Genomic DNA, 18123 nt, shown 5'->3' with positions numbered 1-18123 from the left:
AAATATAAAAATAAACATCGTTATCCTTTCAATGTAGTAACATACTAACTGTTCATGTTAAATTAAAGTAATACTGTTTGTATGTGCTTAATAAAAGAGCCTCAACAGGTTGCGGGATTGTTTTGTCCCCAAAAGTTCCGCAGTCACAAGCAGTGATTAGGCTACCACACATCTATAAAAAACCTAAACAATTAACTTTACACTTGCAACAAATACATGTGCATAATACACATACTTTCTGCTTAAAATAAGCCTAAAATGCAAAATAACAAGACCAATTGACGATAGTAAGAGTTATCTGCAAGCACAAACGTAACAAAACATTTGAATTAAAAAAGTAATATAGTAGGCTACAAACTTGTGAAAAAAAAATTAAATACAATTATAAATGTTAAAATATTTGTTAAATAGTTTTATTTATCATATTTATTTTATTTTTGTTTGTTTTTGTTAAGTCATGTTATAATATTGTTTTGAACGATCTTGTGGTTACTAACAGTTTTCAGTGTTTTTGTTGTTTGTTTGTTTGTTTGCGGGTGCCTTGAATTGTATTAAACCCAGACCAAAAATCCTAATAATAAAACTAAATCATAATAATTATTAATGTTAATAATAATATAGGGAGCCCACAACAAAACATTCAAAAATTTATTGTCCCTGTTTTTTAATTAAAAGATAATAACAAATGAGATTTTAGTGATATCTTGACCACTCAAATAGGAAATGTCCCCGGTTTCCATTTCAGAAATCTGGTCACCTTATCACAAAGTGCCTCAGTCAAACTAGTCAGGTTTCACTTCAAAGTCGCCGTAAAGAAGAGCTGAAAAATCACAAAAGCACCAGTGCTGTCGTTTTCAATATCAGCGGCGCACTAATATCAGACAATAATATAAGAATTTTTAGTAATTTTAACGAATCGTTTCTTTCGAAAAGTTCGTTCAAATGATTCATTAAAAATATTCGATTGGTTTCAGACATCACTTGCCACATTACAGGTTTGTTAACAGACTTGCGCACTGTTCCTGTGCCAGTTTCCTGGGTTCAGTTCACAAAGGAATGCTCGAACTGAACTGATAAATAATACAGACATATCGCGCAGACAGAAACAGATCAGTCCACAACTTTATGAGCTCGATTCTTAAGAATCGATTCTTAAGAACAAATCATTTGTGAGTTGGGCTTGGGCATCATGATTTCATAGAGGAGAGTTGAGGAGCATCATGGCGGACACTCACAGCAACAATAACCATGTCCTTGTGTTATTCTCATTCTCTGTGTTCTCACGGCCCTCGTCTGTGTCCGTGGGTTCAGGATATGAAGTGCTCATCCAGAAGTTTCTGTCAATTTACGGACATCAGATCGATGTCCATCGTAAACTGGTGCTTCAGTATTTCTCGGAGGAATGGGGTCAGTACATTGATTTACCGAAGGGATTCGTGATCTCAGAGAAATGTCGGCTGAGATTAGTACCTCTGCAGATGGATGTAAGCTCATATTTTACACATCACACCTGTATTAACCATCCTTTTATTATGTGCCGTGTTCAGTGAAAATTTCCAATGTAAAAGTGTCGCGCTTATGGGAGTATGTGTCAAACTTTGTTGGATGAGCTCGATGTTTTAACAAAACACTTTAATTTCTCTGATATTGTTTGACTGTTACATCAATGATTTATTTATGTTTATTATATTTATGTGCCGTCTTAATAGCCATTTCTACTGCTAGCCTACTTGGTAAAATGAAAGTAAGATGTTACAGAAAACACGAGTTGAGTGAAATTACAGACGATATAATCATTAAATGCATGGATATTACATAAGTGGGATTTTCTCTTACAGGCTGGGATCTGGGATCTAAAATCCTGTTATTTGTGTGTAAGAAGGTCTGTGTGTCGTTTCAATGATAAACACTGACCGTGTTTACATTCTCGAAACAGGAAGCGAGCGAATGAAGCTGTTTTAATTTCAGCTTTCATTTGTGTGTGTAAATATAGGCTAACGTTATATATCAGGAGCGGGATGCAATGCCTCCTCAAAAAAATGTAATGAGAAAATGATCCATGTTTTCAAAAATAAAACAACACAAATATTACTAAATGTGACATTAAAAAGTAGAGGTCCACCGATAACTTTGGAAACCGACCGTTTTTAAAATGGATACTGGATAAAAAACAAAACAGTGCTTAACTTTATTACAAAAACAAATGTGTACAAAACAGTACTGGAAATAAATATATAAATATGAATATATTATATTAAATATTGAAGTCAATAAAAGACATGCATTCAAACTGAAACAAAAAGTAAACACTCTAAATAACTATAAAAACATTTAGGCCTACATCCAAAATGAATAAAAAAGACACTTCAAATAACAACAACATTTGAACTTGCGAAACAGGTGGAACTAGTCCTTTTATAGAACTGCAATAGATTCAAGGAATAAATGACGACAGGCCGTTGAATTATTAGAAAAAGTGATGCACACCCGAGGTGGTAATGCGGTCACAACGCAAAAAAAAAAAAATTTAATATTCAAAGTTTAGAAACCTCAAATTATAATGGAGAAAGCAGAGTTGGCTTTCATGGTGTCAGCTCCTCCTGGCGTCATAAAGCATGCCCATTTCACTGAACACCCTTTCACTAGGCACAGTGGATGGTGGGGGGCACAGGAATTTCTTGGCCAGATGTGCAAGTGTTTTAAATCTTGTCTGTTTTATTTTTCTGCCACCTGCTCTGACAAATGGCACTCAAGCTCACGCTCAAAGCTTGTACATCCCCAGAGACACAGCTGTGGTGTCCATTAAAGTGGGCTGATGGATTCTCTGCTTCTTTGTCTCTGGATTTAACCTCTCATCCTGCTCAGGTCCTTCTGGTGGAGAGCTCGGATCTTCTTCTTTGAGCTTGCCAAGCTCTTCAGCTCGTTTAGCCACAGTATTCCTTTCTTAAAGGTCCCATGGCATGAAATTTTCATTTTATGAGGTTTTTCAACATTAATATGAGTTCCCCTAGCCTGAATATTGTCCCCAAGTGGATAGAAATGTTGATCGGTGTAAACCCGAGTTCTGGCTGTCTTTCTCTGCCTTTGAGAAAATGACAGGCCAGACTAGCCAATCCTGAAGTCTCCTGGTTTGACGTCCAAGCAGGAGCGGTTACCTCCCTTTCCTCCGCCCAGAGACTCTAGCACGCCCATGCAAACGCTCGAGAGATCATTGCTTGTGAACGAGTGAATGCTGGCAGTTTCTCAGTGTTTGGATGTACAAATGAAAACAGAAGTCTTTTTTCAGTTCCTTCTGATCTGTGATCAGTGATTTCTGATGTGTAGCCAATTATTTATTATTCGTGCACACGCAGCGGCTTCTCTCTCTCTCCCGACAGAACAGTGTTTTCGTGTTTTCTATCTTGTGAGTCAGTGTTTTTGTACGTCCTCGTCGCGTCTATCTGTTCTACAATGTGGATACAGTCGTTTCTGCTCAACATCAGCAGAGTAACATCTTTAGAGATAAACCTCACACACGCCGAAGCTCGGCCTTCAACATCCCCGACCCCCAGTACTGCATCTGGCCCACAGCGGAGGCACCAAACGCGGCCAGAGATTAAGCAGAAGGGGGGTAAGCGTGAGGGTATCCGGCTAGGCTAGCCAGCTATTCCCACAATAAACTGGATTACATTCGATTACTGCTGTTGTGTCTTTGTTTGCGCTGTGTACTCAATGCGCGTCACTGATGCTTTCCATATGATAGGAACATATCTAAAAATGATGCTATTATCAACACTTACTCGTAACTCGTTCATCTCGACAGCTGTAATGGTACTTTGCATGTGTTACAAAGTTGGTAATAATGATGAAGACGGACTCGGCGTGACTGGGACTCGTGTTTATTCAGAACTCTCAGATACAAACACAATAAACTCGCGCTGACTGACAGCGCTCTCATAACTCAGTAGTTACTATAAATAACTTTGTTAGCAATCGCTGAGCTCAGTCTCTGGTACATTAGTGATGTCCGGTTCGCGAACGATCTTTCTTTTGAACCGGTTCTTTTTAGTGAACCGAATCAGTTCACCAAATCGGACTGAATCGTTCTAAACGGTTCGCGTCTCCAGTCAGCGCTGATCCATAATTTACTAGAGTTACTAACTTTTTGACATGAGTGACAGTCCCTCCGACTAGAAATAGACTAATAACCTGAAGTATATGCTGTAACTAAAACAGTTCACTGAACTGAGACTGACAGAACTGATGTCGAGTGAACTCAGGTCCATCCGTCTCTCTGGCAGCAGCTCGTGCCTGCTCGTGCCTCGTAGACCTCATTAAACCACGCCCCCTCCGCTCATATCAAATGCAAAGATGTCAGCCAATCACAACAGTGGCCGTTTTTACTGAAGTCTCACAGCAGACACGCCTCTTGAAACAGGGCATTCAGCCACAGGGCAAACAGCAGTATAGAAAAAAATGCCTTTTATTTCTAAATTATGACATTTTATGATGTAAAAATCATACTAACAATATAAGTACACCTCAGGAAACATTATAAAATAATAGAAAAATGCCATGCCATGGGACCTTTAAGTGTTTCTTCAGATGCAAAGGCACAGGCTTTGTATCTGGGATCAAGGAGTGGTGCTAGGAACAGATTTTTTTGTCTCTTCTGCCTTGGAAAACTGCTTTGTCAGGCTGTCAAGCAAAGTTTTAATCCCTACTGATGGACCCTCTGCCTGCAGCATCAGCTTCAGAACAGACACACTGGTGATAATACATGTTGCTGTAGACTCAGATTTGCTCATCTCCATCCATCTTCGATGGGAACCAGTGTGTCAAATAAGGTTACAGACAATGTCCCATTGTGTGGCAGATAAGCAGCTGATATGGCCATGTTCACCAGTGTACATTCAGTGCCTGTCTCTGTTCATCCATTCTTTGGAGCATGTGAAGTGTTGAGTTCCATCGAGTTGGGACGGCCTGGATGATGTTGTGTTTTGGGACACCCAGCTCCTCCTGAATAATTTATTAATAATTTGTTACATTTATATAGTGCTTTTCTGGGTACTCAAAGCACTTTACAAATAGAAGGAGGTATTCTCCTCAACCACCACCAATGTGCAGCATCCACCAGGACAGGAGACAGAGTGATGAAGCCAATCAGTATGGAGATGATTAGGAGGCCATGATGGACAGAGGCCATTGGGCAAATTTGGCCAGGATGCCAGGGTTACTTCCTTACTCAATTTTTTTTTTCATCCCAGGACATCCTGGGAGATTTAATGACCACAGAGAGTCAGGACCTCGGTTTAATGTCTAATCTGAAGGACAAGGTTTCTCGTTAGGTGTTTTCCTCATCGAAACCCATTATAAAGAAAACACGTTGCGTTCATATTCTTGCCTCATCTCTCGCCTGTATATAGTATGCATCATCAAAAAGGTGTAAACTGAATTTGATCTTTTAATATCACTGTTTTAGTGCATTACGGCACTTTAAGGGTGGGTTGCACTAAGGATTCTTTAGCCTGTCGTCAGTTCACCTCCGTCTACTGCTTGATCAGCTCTATAACGGTTTTACTGCGTAATTAATCTGTGTTTAAAATGAAGTAGTCCAACGATTCGATTTAAAATAAAACCCATATCAACAAATCCTTTAAACTTTGCTTAATTTAATCCTTATTGGTGCAACTCACCTTATAGTGTTTTTCACGTTAAGCGTTTTAAAAACGTCCCGCTGTTTTCAGTGATTGAAATACTGCAGCAGGTGCTGTATATGGATCATAAGTGCCCAAAACGTGCATCTTATTCACATATTTTTGTTTTAAGATGGAAATTTGACAGGCTTGTGCTGCCGTTCTATGGAGTTATATGGCAGTTTTGCCCTCCAAGGCTCCGCGACAGTCACGTGACTGAAAACTATGGATAATGTCCAGGATAGCTCTCTTGACTAGACAGGCCTTCATTAATAATGAGCTGAAGGGTATGAGCAGTGCAGCTTAAATAAGGAAGTTCCGCAAGTGTCATTCCTTTTACCATGTTTGCTCCCCCATTTCTTAGAACAAGAACAACACAAGAACGTCCAGGTCCAGAAATATTTTTTTTTCGTCAGGTGTTTGATGTTCTTTTTTTAATATGTCATTACGTTGCTGTCTTGCCGCCTTGCCAGCCAATCGCTGCATTGCTGATCATGGTTTTGAGTATCGATATATCTGCCCTTTCCAATGAACACTAGAACATGCAGTAATCTCAGACAACTTAATCCAGATATTTTTATCAATTTTTTATCAAGATCAGTTATCACGATTACAATATCTGTCGTCTGTCAAATCATCTCGGATGTATTAAGCGAGGTACTAAGAACGGACCCCGGGTTCACAAATAATATATAATGTTTAAAATTGTTACTGCCTTTGGTTATTATTTTTGGAATAAATGTAAAAATTCTTAACATTAACTTGAGATTTATACTTTAATCTTTTAATAAATAGAGATTAATTAATTTTTTTTTGTAAAAATCCAAAATAGAATTGTAAAGTAAGGTAATATTTAACCAGGAAAATGCAACAACATTAAGTGTAATTAGGACATTAATTTACATTTGATTTATAAAAAAAACTGTCAGGACTTTGCCTCCTAATTTCTGCACACCACTGATATATGATTAATTTGATATGTCTGGATGTTTTATTCTTATTCTCAATGGTGATTTACATTACATTATATATGCGAGTCGGGGTATGTACATGCATATTCACACAGTCTAGTCCTGGTTAGATCAATCTGAATGACCTTGTGATGAACTGACCATGATCCCAGTGTCCTGTCGTTCACAATGATCATCTTAGACGTATTACTGAAAAAATGACTTCTTCCATTATGCTAGTGATTTCATTGCTGTCCTTGTTTTTAAGCCACGGCAAAAATTATTATGAAGCGTTTCAGTGGCGATTGGTTGCGGATGGATCATGAGATGTCAGTGTTTTATTACACTGTTGCCTGAAAGCTGAAGTGTGTCTTTACCACAGATCACGACGTTAGGAAACCTCTCCCCGGCCACCACAGTTTTCTTCTGCTGTGACATGCAAGAGAGATTCAGACCTGCCATCAAATACTTCGGTGACATCATCAGTGTCGGCCAGAGGCTGGTAATATTGCTGATCTTTTCTGGATATTAGTCTTTATATGCCACCTATAGCTCAACTCTAGTTCAGTGTAAACTTAATGTTCCCAGCAGAAGCTGGAGTTGTTTAAGCATTTCTCTCGATTTGCTGTTGGTGCAGCTGCAGGGGGCTCGTATTCTGGGTATTCCTGTCGTGGTGTCGGAGCAGTACCCTAAAGGTCTGGGCAGCACGGTGCAGGAAATGGATCTGACTGGGGCAAAATTAGTTTTTCCCAAAACTAAGTTTTCCATGGTGCTTCCGGAGGTGGAGGCCGCCCTAGCTGAGATTTCAGGAGTCCGCAGTGTCGTGCTCTTTGGAGTCGAGGTCAGTACCTGTCATCTGAGAGTCTAATTTATTCTACTCCAATTCTTTGTTGTAATATTAGGACTCCGTAGGTCACCTTTTAGTAAGACATGAATGAACATGAAATAATGGACATGGATTCCTTTCTGCTATAAAGTTGTTTGGAAGTTAAATGTAACTGACCTTCATTTGCAGAGAATTCAAACTGGCTCACAGAAAATAAATGAGTGTTTTGTCTCTTGCAGACACACGTGTGCATTCAGCAGACCGCTCTGGATCTCATTGGAAGAGGTTTTGAAGTTCACATTGTTGCTGATGCAACATCCTCGAGAAGCATGATGGACAGGATGTTTGCACTAGAGGTAAGATGGATACTTGTGTTTTGGAAGAGAGGGTGGAGCCTATACCGAGCAATTTTGGAAAGTGAAAGACAGCGTATCAAACATGTAAACATCAATTGTAAGTAGGGTTGGGTATTGTTTGGTTTTTTTTTTACAATACCGGTGCCAAAACGATACTTTTAAAATGGTACCGGTGCCTGAACCGATACTTAAAAAAAAAAAAAGAGCCACAAAACAACGGTGGATGACATTTAAAGAATGGCTTTTTATTGAAAAAACATTATTAAAAATTCTTTAAATGGAACAATTTATTAAAAGTTTAAAGTATACTTAAATATATAAATATAAATAGATACAAAGCACAATTTACTTAACAAATTCCCAGTAAAACCTGAGCCACCTAACCCAACTACAATAGGCCTAATTTAACATGAAATAACAGTTACAGGACTAATAACAGCAAATTAGTTGGTATTCTTGGTATGCTACAAATCAGCTTCAAGGTTCAGCTTTATTTTGAAATATGACCATATTTCTGAAAAGAAATGTCTGAAACCTAAAATAAACATTATATGGTTGAAAACACTGAATAGTTGTGATATGTGACAAGCGATGAAGCGCGTCTGTCTCTGGCTCGGCACCAGCCAAAGGGCGAAAGCACGTTTGAATTTAAGTGGCACCGAAATCTGCGTTCTGATTCGATTCGGTTACATACCGGTTATATAGGTATATTGGCACCGGGTTTCGGTACCCAACCCTAATTGTTAGGTGTTGACAACACAAGTGAGAAACTCGATGCATGACTGAACTTTATTATTCATAATGATATTTGTATTCATAATTTGGAAAGGTAATTTAATAATACCTGAACACTCGCAGGTGTTCATTATTCATAATGATATCTGTATTCATAATTTGGAAAGGTAATTTAATAATACCTGAACACTCGCAGGTGTTCATTATTCATAATGATATTTGTATTCATAATTTGGAAAGGTAATTTAATAATACCTGAACACTCGCAGGTCGGGTTCTGTTGAATATCATTTGACCACTTCCTTTCATGTTTTGTGAGAGGCAGAAATCATAAACATCTATTCCAGTCATGGACTGAAATTTCAGTAAACAAAACTATTCTGCTGAAAATGAGTTTTCGTTTTCAGCTGAAACGGGGATGTTGAATTATCGCTTCTCTGATGGCATGTTTTGACAGTGTCAATGTCTGTTTCTTGTGCACAATGTGGATAACCTACAACTGGTAAACATCATGTTTACCACGTTAATCGTAATGTGATTAAATTTACCTGAGAAAAGTGTCCATAACTCAATAGTCAGCTAGAAAAATTAAATCTAGAGAGAAGCATTTAGATTAATATGCACTGTATTATTATACATATTTATTATAATTTTATTTAACCTGTTGTCTTTTATTATTTATCCACCATGAAAACAAGTTTTTTTTTATTGCAGCAACTACAGGGAGTGCAGAATTATTAGGCACGTTGATTTTCTGATCATATTTATTTTCCAGGCACATTTGACCAATTCCAAACCACAGTAATCCTAATAACTACTATTAATTTAGTATTTAATAATGTATAAGTGATATATAATTGTTCATGAAGGCTGGAAATGAAAAACACCTTATATTCAGGTGTGCAGAATTATTAGGCATGTTTTCTTTTACAGATAAATTGAGCCAAAAAAGAGATTTAACTCAGACTGAAAAGTCAAAAATTATTAAATGCCCATGAGAAGGATGCAATACTAGACATTGCAGTTAAGGCGTGACCATTGGACAGTGAAATGCTCGTTGGGTCTGCAGGGTCAGACAAAAACATGTGGTGGAGAAAAGACACCTATTAACCGCAAAAGAATTAAGAATTAAGGTGAAGAATTAAGTGTGAAACCATCAGGAACCCTTTAGTCTCCAGCGCCACCATTTTCCAGAGCTGCAACCTACCTGGAGTCTCCAGAAGTGCAAGGTGTCAGGATCTCAGAGACTTCAGTTAGGAAAAGAATCCTAAAAAATGACTCCCACTAAATAAGAATCACAAGCTGAAGTGTTGTAAAATACATGAAGCCTGCTTTTTTATAGGCTTTATAGGTTTTATAGGTTGAGAGTGACTCTTGAAGGACCAGCACCACATCCTCTAGTACCACTGTTTGAAGAATGAATCTTCCAGAATCTGGCAGTACGTTTTGGGAGTTCATTTTAGTCCACCCTGAAGTCCGTTTTGCAGAGATGGACTAAAAATGAACTCCCAAAACGTACTGCCAGATTCTGGAAGATGAATTCTTCAAACAGTGGTACTAGAGGATGTGGTGCTGGTCCTTCAAGAGTCACTCTCAACCTATCTGTCCATAAAGCCTATAAAAAAACCTTCTTCATGTATTTTACAACACTTCAGCTTGTGATTCTTATCTAGTGGGGGTCATTTTTTAGGATTCTTTTCCTAACTGAAGTCTCTGAGATCCTGACACCTTGCACTTCTGGAGACTCCAGGTAGGTTGCAGCTCTGGAAAATGGTGGCGCTGGAGACTAAAGGGTTCCTGATGGTTTCACACTTAATTCTTCACCTTAATTCTTAATTCTTTTGCAGTTAACAGGTGTCTTTTCTTCACCACCTGTTTTTGTCAGATCCTGCTGACCCAACGAGCATTTCACTGTCCAGTGGTCATGCCTTAACTGCAATGTCTAGTATTGCATTAGTATTGCATCCTTCTCATGGGCATTTAATAATTTTTGACTTTTCAGTCTGAGTTAAATCTCTTTTTTGGCTCAATTTATCTGTAAAAGAAAACATGCCTAATAATTCTGCACACCTGAATATAAGGTGATTTTCATTTTCCAGCCTTCATGAACAATTAAATATCACTTATACATTATTAAATACTAAATCAATAAATAGTAGTTATTAGGATTACTGTGGTTTGGAATTGGTCAAATGTGCCTGGAAAAAAAATATGATCAGAAAATCAACGTGCCTAATAATTCTGCACTCCCTGTATTTAATCACCATGAAATCAAAATGAACTATTACTCTTTTTTTTTACAGAATGTTGCAGTTTATTATAAATTGTTTATCTGTGCACATTTTTTAAAATTCATGTGCACTCGCAATCTTTAAAGCTACACTATGTAACTTTTCGGTCCACTAGAGGTCGCCTGTTAAAAAAAAAGGTAGTTTGATGACGCCACGTTTGAGTGCAGAATCTTGGGACATGTGGTCTTCACCTCTCAGCCGGTGGGAAAGGGTCAGGATATGACTCGGGCGGAAATCATGTTCATGGATGTGATTATTAACATTACTGTAGTATGCAACAGAGCAGGACCGAGTGTTGTGGAGCTGAGCAAGGCCGCAGGAGCGATTGAAGAGCGGGACTGTTATTATGGCATAGTCGCCGGCGGGACTTTTATTATGACACGGTCGCCGGCGCCACTTCCTCTTTTCCAGTCATGAGTATGAGGTAACGCAACTCTGTTTATCGTATTAGACACATCTGAGTGTGTTAAAAAAGAAGTTTTGACGTTCACTCTGCGGCTGCTATGACACTTCTTCACACTGCAGTGAGAGTACAGCGTTTTTGCTAAATAAAACCGGAAACCGAGGGTAATGCAGATATGACGCAATCGACAGGCGACTCCCTCAAACGCATAGCTCACACGTCCCGGTTCCTTGGTTAAAATAGCAATTTCTCACGATTTACAAATAGTTGGAAACATTTTGGATATTCTAAGTACTCAACTGAACAAAATATATAACACTGGCCTAGTGGTTTTTGGATATTTTACTGCAAAAATCTTACATAGTTCACCTTTAATAAAACATTTTTTTTCATGATGTGTGTCTTTGTGGAGAGTGAGACTAAATATCCTCCACAGCTGACTGCAAACTGCCATTTTGATCTGCAACACACAACTTCCTACAATATGATCAATCCTGAAGGACATAATCATAAAAGTCCCGCCCTACTTTTTTTTTTTTTCTCATTCCAGGATCTGTTTCACTCAGATATGTCACAAAAAGGAAGAAAAGACTATCACATCTTCCGTTTCATGCTGTCTTTAAATGTTTATATTTCAACAAAGAACTGGTGTAGAAACAATTACATCATTAAAAAGTTTATATAAAAAACACTTGTGTATAATTGTATAGTTTATATGCAACTTTGTTATTTGAGTGTTATTAAATATTATTTTTGGTTTTAGGGTAAATGAAAAATGTAGGTTTCCGTGACTTGGTAAAAGATTTGTTAGGGTGCATCTCTATTCAAACACTTCATGTTTCATACAGTTAAAGGGTCAAGCACGGTAGCTGCGGATACCCCGCTGGCCTGCACATTGAACTCACAAGAAAAGTGCTTTGCCTAATAGATTTATCATTTATGCCACTGTAATAATTTCACTTTTGGGTCCAAACAAGGGACGGCAATTATGTAGTGATTTTACCTTCGTCCATTCAAGGACGTTAAGTAAGGTAGTGATTGGTAGCCTACTCACGTCACCGCGGACGTTGTGATTTTTGGATCACACGTCACTTAAGGTGTGGTTATGAGTACATCAGATGACCACCTTCCCCCTCTCTTAGTTTGGGACACTAGTCAAGGTCTTTTACCATGGCTCTATGAGAACATTCCAAACAGGAGGCGGTTCAATCATTTTAGATTGAATGTAAAGTGGGGAGAGTTGGTCAGCTGATTTATCTGAAAGATTGGTGAGATTTCTAACTTGTAGAGCCTTTTCTGTATTATCAGCACAAGTAAGACACAATTGTAATAAAATAGATTTTATTAACAAAAGATAAACAAGAATAACTAACACAACTACTAAATGAATACAATGAATGATAAAGGAATAAAGTGCATAAGATACATAAAATACATGTGATTAAGTTGAGTGTGGCTATGGAAGAGTTGCGTTATCTTATATAAAGATTGACTGTTGTTTCTCTGAAACTAAGGTGAAGAACCTTATTATGCATCAAACAAATAACGAAAGATTATTTGTTATTAACTAGCATCAGTTAAATTACCTCTTATGCAAATTAGAAAATCATATACTGATAATATACAACAATGCCAAGGTATCTAGAAAGAGGTTTGGTTTAGTGATATTTACGTTCCACTTGGTTGAGTAAGCAGTCCGATGGAGGTGACTTCTTCCACTGGTTGTGCTGGGTGACAATGCAGTTGGAAAGGAGCTGGAATCCGTTTCAACAGTCTTGAACACGAAGATCTGTGGGATGCTGATCTCCTGGAGCACCAAAGGGTCCTAAAATCTGGAACACACAGATGAGGCCCTTAAGTAGTTGCAGAAGGTCCTTTATCTGGAACACGCAGACGAAGGAACCTCGAAGTGAAGGTTTGCTCTCCTGAGCTTAACCTTGTTGCAAATGTCTCTGTGTGTCTTCTGACTCTGTGGGTCAGACACTCAGGACTTGGTCAATCCGCTTTGGTCTCTCTGGCATGGAGACTCGGGACGTGCTATAGTCTCGCTGGACTAAACTCTGAACGTAGTGTTTGTTAATGTCTCTTTCCCCACAGGCTGGAGGCTCAGAACGTGGTCATATCTGTTGCTGCCTCACAAGCTGTAGATTCAGATCCTTGGATCTTTTGTTGTCTCTCTGGATGAACCAGAGGCTCAGAACTTGGTTGCTCTGTCACAGTCTCATCCTTGCCGGGTAGACTCAGAACATTACTGTGTATCTGTTATGTCTCTCTTAAAGGGAGACTCCGAACAAGGTGTGTCAGTTGAAAGGGTACCTTTATCCTTTTCCGAATAGGAGGAGATTGCAATTTGGCGCTTCTCCATTCCAGTGTTGCGATTGGCTGCTGGCATCAGAGGGGGTCCACAGTGAGACTAACCCTCCTTTCTCCTGTGGAACTCATTTGCATACTGTACACAGTTAGAAGTCTTTAAAGTGTCTTTAAAGTTTACCAATGCATTTCTCACTTTCCAAACCACCATCAGAATACCCATGGCAATATTCTAAACAAATAGAAACCAAACATGATGGGAAAAGATTGAACTGTTCATTCATTTGTTCATTAACAACTGATTCTGTGTAAGATGTTGCATTACAAATAGCTGTCACCTGAGAATACTTATTTCTCTGAATAAGTATGAAATGGATGTGTGTAGTTTACATCAGTCTTAAGGTTTCCAAACATAGTTATGACTGGATTTGGATAGATTATTTTGGTCTTTCTTTCACCCACTAATGTTGAGGTCCTGTGGAATTTTTATGGCAGTCATAGACCAGGACACTAGGGATTTGGGTGAAGGGCAGAAACTGCATGTGGACCAATGAGATGTCTTGTCCTTCCTGGGCTTGGTACAAGAGATCTTCTTATTGCCTTCTAAGAGGTGTCTGGATGTTGTCCTAGCATCTTTATCTGATGGCGTTGGACAGTTTGTTTGTCTCTACCAAGATCCAATCAAAATGTAGCAAACCTTTGTCCACTGTTATGGACAGAGAGTGGCCCGGCCATAATCTGGGCCCTGGAATGTGCTGTCCACTACACCACAGAGATTTTCACTTTGATTGTGCTACACCTATCAGAAGATTATTACGTTTATGGAGGAATTTGCTCGCAATTCAACAATTCCTGTTCATCAATAAGTTGAGAACCAGTCCTGTTATAAACCTAAATATACTCTATTTAATTAAATTAATTAAAAAGTGTTCTGTCTGAGAAGAAATAGATGTTTGTTGCAAGGTTATTTTCGTAAACGAAAACTGAAACTAAGACTAAAACTATTGGTCAGAAAACATTTTCGTAAACTGAAATAAAATTAAAAAATCATAATAAATGAAAAACTAAAACTAAACGAAACTAACAACTTTTACTGAAAAACTAACTAAAATAAAATAATAATTAGCAAAAATAAATATTTGTTTTCGTAATTAATAAGCTATCTTTACTGTGTCTGAAAATCTGACCTGTGGTGGATGAGGGAGTTTCTGTATATGGCACTTCTGAGCTGAGGAGATTAACCGCTGTCCTGTGACGCGACGCGTGCAGTGAACACCGCTAGTCCTAAGCAGCTGCTCACAAAGAATGCGTTCGTGGCAGTGAAATGGGAAATGACACAAGGTTATGAGACTCACATTGAACTTGAGTTCACTGCTTTTAGAACACCGTTTCATACGCGACGAGAGACGCAGGTGCAACAGCAACTATAGTAGCAAGTGCTACTGTGTGTTTGAGATTTCATGTTAGCATAATATTGACAGGCTCAAAGGTGTTATCATTGTTTTCACAAATCATTTACTACTAATAATATTATTATCCGTGTGGAGACATTTCCCCACAAAGTAAGGGAATAACAGGACAGACACACACACACTCACTCTCTCTCTCACACGCACACGCACACACACACAAACAGCCTATACACTTCATTATTTAATCACACTGTCTTCACAACAATTTGTGTTGGCTGTAGTCAGATGACTTTAGCTGTGGTCACACTGCTAGCCTACATTGTACTACTGAAGAAATTAAAATAAGCTTATTGTTTAACAATATATCATCTTTAATATCATTGAGTTTGTCTGGAATTTATCATTTTTACTTTTAGATTTTTACATTGCATTTATTTGGTTCTTCGTTCAATCTCAGACCATTGTTTGCCGTATAGGTCATAGTTTGACAAGAATGCTCTTTTATCAAGTTATTTCATTTAAGGACTTATTTAGTAAGATTATGCATGAAAAGGTTTTGAATATAGCCTTAGATGCTGACATGGCATTAAATAAAACAATCTGTATTACATTATTTTATTTTTATTAAGATGTCTGCATAAGTTAACTCTAATCTGTCCAAACATTAAACTTTGCTGAAATTAAAAATCTTGATTTGGTCTTTACACTTCGTTCTGGTAACTCTGCTAAACTATAATTACTAAAACTGAAACGAAATATATAAAAACTAAATAGAAATGTGTTTACAAAATAAAAACTAAACTAAAACTAGCAAAACAATTTATAAAACTAACTAAAACTAAACTGAAATTTGTAGAAAAATTGAAAACGATAATAAAATAAAAACTAATTTAAAAATGCAAAACTATAATAACCTTGGTTTGTTGTCGTAATGATGACAGTAGTGCACACAAAAGTAGTAGCTGTTCTGTGCTCCAGCACAGTTTGCGATCACACTACATGCATTCTGCACCCGAGCCCAACTGAACCGTACTCTGGCCCACCTATTCCAAGCGGCCCAGGGGCGGTTAAGCGAACCGCGCCTGGGCACAGTACAGAGTGATCACACTAGTGAAACAAACCAGACTTTGGGGGTCAAACGTGCTTGGCCACGGTTCAGGTCACCTAGTGTGGGTACACCCTAAAACAATATAGTTTGGGTGGGCAGTAAAGGCGGAGAAAGGTAACATTTCTGTTTGGTCTTCCTCAGCGGCTGGCACGCACTGGAATCATCATCACCACCAGTGAGTCTGTTGTGCTGCAGCTTGTGGCCGATAAAGAGCATCCGAAGTTCAAAGAGATCCAGAACATCATTAAAGCCAGCGCTCCAGAGTCAGGCCTGCTGTCCAAGGTCTGAACACTGTCCAATGAAAGCTTCCACTGAAATTTATTTCTCTCAGAAAATACACATACTGGAACATTTCACTGAAATCTACTGAAATGCACACCTCACCAGCACACATGCAAGAATTAAAATCATACAGCTTTTCATCCCCACAGACAGTTATATTTGATGTGCATAATTTAGGTTAAAAGCCACACAATCCTAAATGTATTTAAAGCTGTCTGTTTTATCAGAGCAAAAGATCTGACCTGGAAGCACCAATCTGTCATTAGTGAATTGGTGTCTATATCCAGACGAGCCAAAGGATCTGAATAAATGCAGGACGGTTGGCAAATAGGTGTTTTATGTTATTGCAAGTACATGCTCTGAATATATAATCAGTTCAGTTTAATAATGTAATTTGAGGCTATTGACAAAGTTTATTCTGTAGCTTTAGTTTCTGTGGATTTTTAGATATTTGAGCCCATGGATGACCTAGCCGCATTGTCATTGACTTTGTAGGACTATAACCAGTGGAAAGCATTAGTTTAGAGTGCTTGTGTCTCTTCCCTTCCTGTTTATTAAGAGTTGCTGTATTTTAAAGTATGGTGTATCAAACTACCTCTCATCTAAATGTGCTGGTTCCTGGTACAGCTCAGATCAGTTGATTTTCTCTTTAAACTGTCAAATATTCATCTTTACCAAAAAGCTGAAGCTTAGAATATTATTTTTTAAGACTTACTGTTACAGTCATTTTCAAACGTGAGAGCATCTGGTTTGCATACAGTTCTATGTATTTCTTGAATGATGTGTTTGTGTAGACATGTGGCAGTTTTCATCCTATTGTTTGATTTGATTTAATTTATTGCCCAAACCCTATAGAATGCACTAGCCCTAAAGTTGGAAGTGTCATTTACAGCAGTGGTCCTGGGGTCCCGTGGTCCTGGGGACCCACTGCTCTGCACATTTTGTATGTCTACCTTATTTAAGGCACCTGATTCTGATCATCAGCTCGTTAGGAGAGAGCTCCATGACCTGAACTGAGTGTGTCAGATAAGAGCGACACAAAATCTGCAGAGCAGTGGGTCCCCAGGACTGGAGTTGAGAACCACTGATTTACAGTTTGATTTATTGCTATTTCTTTTGTGTGTTGAGTGTGTATTTGTGCTGAAATCAGCCTCCATTTTGTTGTGTACATGTATATTGGGAGAAAAATATGTATTTGGTGCCTATTGATGAACAGTTGTTACTGATTGTACTTTTTTGTGCACTTTGTAGCATTGCAGTTACAAACACGTTTTTGTATCTGATCTATATTATTCTGATATGAATAAATGTTTATATGCACAAAATCTTGTCAATATAAAGGTGTTTCTATTAAAGTCCATAAACAATTATAATACAGCTGCATTCGACAGTAATCGGAGCCCAGGCACATCAGGAAATGGAAGAAATATCACCGTAGTTTCCAAATTGAACAGAACAGGATACATTTTTCATCTAAATGTGGTATATTTCAACTTTGTCACATGTCTGTCTTGTCCTGTTTAGCACATGTGGTGTTTTGGGTTCTATAAGCTGTGTCCCAAAGTGAAGGGTGCGCACTTCGAAGTGCATGAAGGTTGCCAGGTCTGCACAACAAAATCCCTCCAATTGCTAATCAAAAGTAGCGGAATCACGGCCAAAATGGGGCCCAGTATAAATATTGCTAAAGTAAAGACAACTTACACCTGTGGACTATAGGCTACAAACAAAACAACCCACATCAACAGTAAATGCTTCCAATTTCCAGACTTGGCAAC

At 38.2% G+C, this 18123-nt stretch overlaps 1 protein-coding gene across 4 annotated transcripts; it reads left to right on the top strand.

Moving 5' to 3' along the window:
- Positions 1 to 1013: 1013 nt before the first annotated feature.
- Positions 1014 to 17719, top strand: isoc1 (isochorismatase domain containing 1). 4 transcript variants are annotated; one of them, XR_013815554.1, is made up of 6 exons: positions 1014 to 1484; positions 7008 to 7127; positions 7263 to 7466; positions 7691 to 7807; positions 16208 to 17258; positions 17415 to 17670. XR_013815554.1 is itself a non-coding variant. In XM_079804157.1 (5 exons), the coding sequence occupies exons 1-5, from the start codon at positions 1221 to 1223 to the stop codon at positions 16352 to 16354; spliced, it is 852 nt and encodes a 283-aa protein (XP_079660283.1). In that variant the 5' UTR covers positions 1080 to 1220; the 3' UTR covers positions 16355 to 17719. The 4 variants fall into 4 exon arrangements, 1 of the variants encoding a protein (XP_079660283.1); XR_013815553.1 differs by having other exon boundaries at positions 1177 to 1484; positions 16208 to 17242; positions 17404 to 17680; XR_013815555.1 differs by having other exon boundaries at positions 1177 to 1484; positions 17404 to 17669.
- The last annotated feature ends 404 nt before the right edge of the window (positions 17720 to 18123 follow it).

This window comes from Gobio gobio (assembly GCF_949357685.1).
Source record: "Gobio gobio genome assembly, chromosome: 22".
Lineage (NCBI taxonomy): Eukaryota > Metazoa > Chordata > Actinopteri > Cypriniformes > Gobionidae > Gobio > Gobio gobio.
This window is presented reverse-complemented; position numbering and strand designations above follow the sequence as displayed.